Source organism: Neoarius graeffei, chromosome 5 (assembly GCF_027579695.1).
Source record: "Neoarius graeffei isolate fNeoGra1 chromosome 5, fNeoGra1.pri, whole genome shotgun sequence".
In the NCBI taxonomy this organism is placed as follows: Eukaryota; Metazoa; Chordata; class Actinopteri; order Siluriformes; family Ariidae; genus Neoarius; species Neoarius graeffei.
This window is the reverse complement of record NC_083573.1, coordinates 48,719,848-48,729,076: the sequence shown is the minus strand read 5'-3', so window position 1 is coordinate 48,729,076 and position 9,229 is coordinate 48,719,848. Positions and strand designations below refer to the sequence as shown.

Here is a 9,229-nt window from a genome sequence, read left to right as displayed (position 1 = left end):
TAGTGCTGGTCCCAAGCCCAGATAGATTGGGGAGGGTTGTGTTAGGAAGGGCATCTGGTGTAAAAACCGATGCCAAATCAAACATGCAGATCATATTTGACCCCTAACGGGAGCAGCTGGAAGAAGAAGCACAGACAACAAAGCAAAGTGCAAAAGGCTCCAATTAATGAAAGGGATTAGTACATCTAACACTTATACCAGTTTAAAAAATGTCCTCTAGAAAATCTGGAGAATCTAATCTGTCATATCAAATACACAATAACGTACATCCATTTAGAGTAAAGTTTCAAATTTGCGACAAAACTCAAATGTTTTTGCTGTTCTGCGTCTTTATTCAGTGGATATTAAACATATTTATCTCACACAGCTCGAGTTTGAATATAGAAAATAAGTTAATTGGACATGTAGCTGTATATGTAACGTAGTGACATACAGTACCAGTCAAAAGTTCGGACACACCTATTCATTCATAGGTTTTTCTGTATTTTGACAATTTTCTAGATTGTAAAACAATACTGTAGACAGCAAAACTGTGAAATAACATATGGAACATATATGGAATTAGGTGGCAAACAAAAGTGTTAAAAAATAAAAACAAAATATATGTTTCATATTTTCAATTCTTCAAAGTAGTCGCCGTTTACCTTGATGATACTTTGTACACTACTGGCATTATCTTAACCAGCTTCATGAGGTCGTCACCTGGAATGCTTTTCAATTAACAGGGGTCTCGTCACAAGTTAATTAGTGCAATTTCTTGCCTTCTTAATGCATTTGAGATCAAACAGTAAATAGTAAATAATAAAAATACAGTAAATAGCCCTTTTCCACAACTGTAGTAATTCATATTATGTCAAGAACTGCTCGGCTAAGTAAAGAGAAACGACATCCATCATTACTTTAAGACATGAAGTGTCTTAATTAATAAAAGTAAAGAAAAAACATTGAATGAGAAGGTGTGTCCAAATTTTTCACTGGTAGTGGATGTGGGAAAACATATGTGTGGCCTTGCTGAAAAACAAACAAATATGAAAGACATTTCAGGTCTGAACAAGTTGTTCAAATATAATCCATTAAAAAGTGCTACTCAATATAAACAACACAAAATTTACACATTTTGTAAAAACAAAACACCTACTGTATATCTTCATAAAAATGTGTGCTTAAAACCTGTGACTGTTTCTAAATATTATATTTTCATGTACGGAATATAAAAATCTCACACAAATTAATTTCATACAGTATTTCCATTACATAAGCCCTTAGGCTCCTCTGTGACTTAAGACTTTGGAAAATGTCAAAGGGAACATTTTCCAACCAAACTACATTCCAAATGAGTGGGATAAAATCCTCCTGATGTGTATGCCTTTTGGAAATTTGAGATACTTTCCTTCACCATAAAGCGTGATTTTGCTAACACAAAATCAAATACTGTGCATACCAGATGCTTCTTATTTACTCCAACATGCAGATTTTGAATGTGGCACAGTAATACCCACCCAGAATGTGCATTAACTCAAGATATATATTATCTGAACATACATGAGTAAAAGATTTTACCATTGACCTGTTGAACTGACTTACAATCACTGATCCTATCAGCCAGCACTGATTATGTTAGAGCATATCGTAATATAAAGTGGAAATCCTATGGTCATGACGCCTCGCAGTCTTAGTTTATGATCTCATTGTGGTAGTAAGGCTGAAGGTCAGCAAATATATCATTGGGGTTTCTGCAGGAGAGGTTGCAGAAGCATGCATTGATCCACATGTATTTCCAGGTGAACACTGCTCCATTGGGACACTCAAACTCCACTTCAATAGTCTTTGACTTGTAAGGGATACAGCAGCGTTCATCTGAACACACGCCACAGTATTTGGGCCAATAGGGCTTTTTACTGATGCAGCCAGAGATGGTGAAGTTCTGAAATTCATGCTCACGATAGATGTTCAGGCATTTTTTTCCTGGCTGTATGACAAAAATGATGAATAAGGAAGTGTGAGTATTCCTTTAAATTGCATTTAGTAACATCAACCAGTGAATAAGTAATAATAATTGAAGGTAATGCAACCTCTCCTATAGTCTGGAAGGCTTCATCAGTTCTTCTAAAAACACCTGAAGCTGGACTACTTGGCTAGTAGACATTAAAAATGACCTGAATGACTTAAAACATTTACAACCCCAATTCCAAAAAAAGTTGGGATGCTGTGTAAACTAAATAAAAACAGAATGCGATAATTTGCAAATCATGGAAACCCTATATTTCATAGAAAATAGTATAAAGACAGCATATCAAATGTTGAAACTGAGAAATTTGTATTGTTTTTTGAAAAATATATGCTCATTTAGAATTTGATGTCAGCAGCACCTTTCAAAAAAGTTGGGACAGGGGCATGTTTACCACTGTGTTGCATCATCTGTACTTTTAACAACACTCTGTAAACATTTAGGAACTGAGGAGACCAATTGCTGTAGTTCTGAAAGAGAAATGTTGTCCCATTCTTGCCTGAAATACAATTTCAGTTGCTCAACAGTTTGGGGTCTCCCTTGTCGTATTTTGTGCTTCATAATGCGGTAAATGTTTTAAATGGGAGACAGGTCTGGATTGTAGGCAGGCCAGTTTAGCACCTGGACTCTTACTACAGAGCCATGCGGTTTTAATATATGCAGAAAGCTGTCTGGCATTGTCTCGCTGAAAGAAGGAAGGCCTTCCCTGAAAAAGATTTTGTCTGGATGGCAGCATATTACTCTGAAACATGTACATATTATTCAGCATTAATGAAGCCTTCCCAGATGTACAAGCTACCCATGTCATGTGCACTAATGCAGCCTCATACCATCATAGACGCTGTCTTTTGAACAGTGCACTGATAACAAGCCGGATAGTCCCTCTCTTCTTTTGCCAGGAGGACGTGGTGTCCATGATTTCTAAAAATAATTTCTACTTTTGATTCGTCAGACCTTGGGACAGTTTTCCACTTCACCTCAGTCCATCGTAAAAGAGCTCAGGCCCAGAGAAGGTGGCAATTTCTGGATATTGTTTATATCTGGTTTTAACTTGCATTTGTGGATGCAGTAATGAACTGTTTTCACAGACGATGGTTTTCTGAAGTGTTCCTGAGCCCATACAGTGATTTCCACTACAGACACGTGTCTGCTTTTAATGCAGTGTCACCTGAGGGCCTGAAGATCACAGGCATCCAGTGTCAGTTTTCAGCCTTGTCTCTTGCATACAGAGATTTCTCCAGATTCTCTGAATCTTTTAATGATATTATGTACCATAGATGACGTGATCCCCAAATTCTTTGCAATTTTACATTGAGGAGCATTAGTCTTAATTTTTTTTGCACTGTTTGCCCACGCAGTGTTTCACAGAGCGGTGAACCCCTCCCCATTTTTACTTCTGAGAGACTCCGCCTCTCTGGGATATTCTTTTTATACCCAATCGTGTTACTGGCCTGTTGCCAATTAACCAAATTAGGTTTTGGGGTTTTTTTTTTAGCATTACACAACTTTTTCAGTCTTTTGTTGCCCCGTCCCAAATTTTCTGAAACATGTTGCTGACATCAAATTCTAAATGAGCATATATTTTTGAAAAAAAAATTCTCAGTTTCAACATTTGATATGTTGTCTTTGTATTATTTTCAATGAAATATAGGGTTTCCATGATTTGAAAATTTTCACATTCTGTTTTTATTTATCTTTTACACAGTGTCCCAACATTTTTGGAATTGGGACCAAAAAAAAGTTGGTGAATGGCAAAAGAGATGAAGTTAATTTTTACCCGAAAATGTTTGGTTATGTCCACGTCACAGGGCCTGAGGTTGCACAGCCGGCTTTCATTCTCCATCACACACTGGGTATTGGCATTGGAAAGTCGCATAGATACACCCCGCCCACAGGTCTTTGAGCATGGGCTCCAAGGGGTAGTCTGGGTAATGCAGTTGTTGTGCCAGATCTCATTGGTGCTGAGAGACACTGAAAGTAATATGAAATACTTTAGCTGTTTGAAGTCTGTAGACTTCTAAGGCAAGACAACTTTTGCAGACAATAAAACAGAAAATTTACAGCCCCAGTGCAGAGGATTCATCACTTTAACAAGGTAATTTAATCCATAAAATGATTCAAGCCTGTGCCCAGGGTAGATCATTAAAGAAATCCTTACCCTCCACAGCATGTCTTGGGCTCGTCCTGCGTGATTTTCGAGGTTCATTACAGATCCACTGCTCGCAGCAACGGCCTGGAATCTTCACCAGCTTGGGTGACTGACACCACCCCAATGGTGGCAGGGAGTCAGTGCATAGTGGCACACACCCGATTGCCCCATTTATACACAAGCAGCGGTATTTACAGTTAGGCTGAAAGCTCTGCCCATTACGGTAGATCACACCATTATACTCACAGCCTGTCCCGACCAGATCTACAACACAGAAATACACAAGCAGTAGCACGGATTTACCCAACATGACAACATAAAACGGCAGCACGGTGGTGTAGTGGTTAGCACTGTCGCCTCACAGCAAAAAGGTCCTGGGTTCGAGCCCAGTGGCCGACGAGGGCCTTTCTGTGTGGAGTTTGCATGGATTTCCTCTGGGTGCACAGTCCAAAGGCATGCAGGTTAGGCTAACTGGTGGCTCTAAATTGACCGTAGATGTGAATGTGAGTGTGAATGGTTGTGTGTCTCTCTGTGTCAGCCCTGCGATGACCTGGTGACTTGTCCAGGGCGTACCCTGTCTCTCACTCATAGTCAGCTGGGATAGGCTCCAGCTTGCCTGAAACCCTGTACAGGATAAGCGGCTACAGATAATGGATGGATGGACAATGTAAAACAGCAAAATTGGCAAGCTAGACATTAAATTTCAATTTTATTCAAAAGTGAATTACTGAGCAATATTAAATCTCACAGTGCTTATGGTTTCGTGTTATTTTCAAATTCTACCAACTATACCTATTGTTGGTATGTAGTCTAATAAAACATCTGCTTGCGAGATATTTTGTTTATATTATTAATGAAGATGAGATGATGAGACACTTCATGAGAAATATTTAAAATATCTTCTTTAGGTGTTGCATTAAAGTGAACAGTGGGTGGCCAAAGCATAAAGAAAAATAGTATGTGAAGTCACTTACATGCACACACGCCTTTTTCGTACCTAGGCTTGTCAGCGCTGTAGTCACAGTACAGCCCCTTATGGTAGTCACATGTGTCTCTCTCATTGCAGGTGTCTCGCAGCTGTTTAGCACAGGCCTTACAGCAGTCACAGCCGTCTGTGAGCAGACTGACTCCCAGAGGGCACACGGGGGCCACCTTAGGACATTTACAGGGCCACTTACAGTACTGTGTCCTGTTATATAGGTCCAGGTCTGTATTCACAACTGGAATGACTGTGGGACTTTGGGATAAGACCTTTATATGGGAGAGAGAGAGAGAGAGAGAGAGAACTCTATCTAAGACAATTTCCACTTGATGGCACTATTGGACTAGATATACAGAGAAAGAGCAAGGAAAATGTTTTTAATTATCATATGGTTTCACATAAAAAAGAGGCATAAAATGTTTGATCACCCAGAAATGGGCTTTATCATGCTGCACATCTAAATCTCCAGTTGTTTTAGTGTTTTAGGCAACAGACTTTTTTTTTTTAAGTTAATCCACAGCTCTGTTCATTCTTAGATCTGTTTGATCAGCATGTAATTATCTCTAACAGCACAGCTAAAACAACCGCACCAGCTGGTTTATGGATTATTTCCAGATTATATACAGATTATTGAAGGATGTTTATTTAATATTTAAAATGTCACTTTGGATGGCTACATAACTCCTGACACGTCATGACACTGATTTAAGTTCTAGACCTACCAGAATTGTATTATATAAATGAACATTATTTCCTCCTAAGCATGTATATCACAGTTTGATGGCCTTTTTCCTGGAGACAGTATCCCTGCTAGTTCTCTGTCTCTGCTAATTCAGAACCTGTCCTAACTGTAGGATTATGAACATCAGCCTGTCAGGGTCTAGCGCATCAGTGTGTATGGAGTATTATTAAATGAAATTAATTCTTAGCAAAATTGGTTTCTAATGGATTCCTTTGATAGTTTGGGGTTCTTAGCTTCCTAAAGAGGTAATACACAGAGTAATACTATATCATAAGGTTTTACATAGAGTGTTTAAAAGTTCCCCCAGAGGGACAAATGAAAAGCAGTAAGGTGCTATATGGAATGCTGTAGACATCATTACCAGAGATAGACTATGCCCCCAACCACCTGACCACAGCAGTTATCAGTGAGGTACTCAATAAAATCTTAAATTCATTTATCATTCATCTAACTGCTTTATCCTGGAAAGGGTTGTGGTGGATCCAGAGCCTATCCTGGCATTCAGGAGGAGATTCCACTCCAGTTGGAAAGCCAGTCCATAGCAAGTCATCCCACAAATATATACTGACACAAGCATTTGCACCTTGAGGCAATTTATCGTAGCCAACCTGTGTGGGGTTCTTGTGGACAATGGAAGGAAACCCATTCAAACAAAGAGAGGGTATGCAAAACTCCATTCATCCATCATCTGTAGCCATTTATCCTGTTCTACAGAGTCGCAAGCAAGCTGGAGCCTATCCCAGCTGACTATGGGCGAGAGTCGGGGTAAACCCTGGACAAGTCGCCAGGTCATCACAGGGCTGACATAGAGACAAACAACAATTCACACTCACATTCACACCTACGGTCAATTTAGAGCCACCAATTAGCCTAACCTGCATGTCTTTGGACTGTGGGGGAAACTAGAGCACCCAGAGGAAACCCACGCGGACATGGGGAGAACATGCAAACTCCACACAGAAAGCCCCTCGCCAGCCGCTGGGCTCGAACCCAGGACCTTCTTGCTGTGAGGCGACAGTGCTAACCACTACACCACCATTCCGCCCTATGCAAAACTCACTAACCCAAAATCAGGATCAAACCTGGGATCCTGGAGCTGTGAGGTGGCAATGCTACCCCCTGTACCCCCATATCCTACATCCTTAAAGTAACTACCTGTTTTTAATTTGCTTTTCCAGTGGCCACTGAATAACTCTTTCACTGCCAGTTAGGAAGTAATGACATTTTGTAAAACCTGAGCTAAAAAGTCTACCTTTTGACATGACAAGTTTCAACCCTGGGCATATGAGAAAATGTGTGTAGATGGATGATAGCTATAAGTCTGTGTAATAACTGTGCGCGCACACACACATACACACACACACAGAGAGAGAGAGAGAGAGAGAGAGAAGAGAGAGAGAGAGAGAGAGAGAGAGAGAGTTCAGCAGTAAGCAAAAAGCTTAATTAGTTACTGATGTTATTAGTTTATTACATGCCACAGTCTTCCCCCTCCTGGTTACAGTTGCATTAAAAATAAACCCACAGCTTAAAGATTAGCTTCAAAAAGCAAGAAATACCGAGGTTTTATTTTCTTTCTGCCCAGTTTATTTGAATTATTTAGTCTACGTTTAGAAAACAGACAGTTTGTGGTAAATTCAGGAAAATTGTTCCCATATAACATGCTCCTGGATGAGGATCAGGCTGAGAGAGATTCAGAGTCGGTTCAGAGTTGATCTTAACCCAAAGTGAACTGACTGGAGAGTTGACTAAGCATGTGCTAAACAAATTTCTCACCTGGTGAAGTCCACCGGTTAGCAACAGGATGCATGACAGGAGGCACCTCATCACTGAAATCCCACAAGAGACGCATCGAGACATCAAACTTCATTCTCCGCTGTAATTAAACTCCATGGTGCTGTGTGTGTTCAGGTCTTACAGCCAGCTGCTCGCTGTAGTGCCACACACACACACACACACAGAGCAGTGCTGACGTGACTCTCAGACCTGCTCATAGTTTGACTCAGTGTTTCTCCTCCTGTTTTCATCCCCTTTAACAGATGAGCGCTGTGAAATGAAGCAGCTGTCTTCTAAACTTCTTCATATAAGTAACATATGATCTTCAATGGTGTCCAAATTTTGAGCTGACATTTTGAATCAACATGTTGGTCTGTTTTAACAATCTCCTACATTACCCACAATGCTGCTGGAATAACTGTTGATAGTGGAGCCAGGAGGATTTAACCCTTACTGACTAAAGAGATCCATGTAGTAGCCATCATGCTTATGAATTTTTATCCACTCATTCATCCTCCATACTTCTTATCCATTGAGGCCGAGAGCCGAGGTACACCCCGGACAGGTTACGAACACACTGAAACAGTCATTCACACTCATGGGCAATTCAGAATATCTTGTTGATCTAATCTGCATGTCTTTGGACTGTGGGAGGAAACCTGAGCACCCACACAGGCATAAGGAAACCCCAGCTGACTGGCAGGTTTGAACCCAGAACCTGCTTGCTGTGAGGCAACAGTGCTAACCACGAACTGTACCACTGTGCAGTGCCAAGTCGAGCCAAGTCTCTGCTGCAACTGTGTTGTATAACTGCACTGTATTCTGGAAAACTGCAATTGACAAAATAAACTCTTGCTCCTTTTTCCTGACTGTTATCATTTATTTTTTGAGAGAAGTAACAACATTCTCTAATTGTAACTGTACTAACAATATCCTCCTGTGACATCTTGTAACATCCATTCGTCCATCCATCACCTGTAGCCGCTTATCCTGTACAGGGTCTTGGGCAAAACTGAAGCCTATCCCAGCTGACTATGGGCGAGAGGCGGGCTACACCCTGGACAAGTCGCTAGATCACCACAGACATCTTGTAACAGTTTGTCTCGGTAACGTCTCATTCTCATTATCTCTAGCCACTTTATCCTTCTACAGGGTCGCAGGCAAGCTGGAGCCTATCCCAGCTGACTACGGGCGAAAGGCGGGGTACACCCTGGACAAGTCGCCAGGTCATCACAGGGCTGACACATAGACACAGACAACCATTCACACATTCACACCTACGGTCAATTTAGAGTCACCAGTTAACCTAACCTGCATGTCTTTGGACTGTGGGGGAAACCGGAGCACCCGGAGGAAACCCACGCAGACACGGGGAGAACATGCAAACTCCGCACAGAAAGGCCCTCGCCGGCCACTGGGCTCGAACCCGGACCTTCTTGCTGTGAGGCGACAGCGCTAAACACTACACCACCGTGCCACCCGTCTAGGTAACGTCTCACAGGAAATAAGGAAATTATAGCACTGACCAATAAATTAGCTCCAGAATCACAAAGCATAAAAGAAACATTTCAGCGT

The 9,229-nt window shown here is 41.1% G+C and overlaps 1 protein-coding gene across 1 annotated transcript; it reads right to left on the bottom strand.

The window, feature by feature from the left end:
* Window positions 1–311: 311 nt before the first annotated feature.
* Window positions 312–8,039, bottom strand: ccn4b (cellular communication network factor 4b). The gene is made up of 5 exons (XM_060921884.1): window positions 7,655–8,039; window positions 5,132–5,408; window positions 4,167–4,421; window positions 3,786–3,979; window positions 312–1,969 (listed from the first exon to the last, which is right to left on the bottom strand). The coding sequence occupies exons 1-5, from the start codon at window positions 7,736–7,738 to the stop codon at window positions 1,673–1,675; spliced, it is 1,107 nt and encodes a 368-aa protein (XP_060777867.1). The 5' UTR covers window positions 7,739–8,039; the 3' UTR covers window positions 312–1,672.
* Window positions 8,040–9,229: the final 1,190 nt, after the last annotated feature.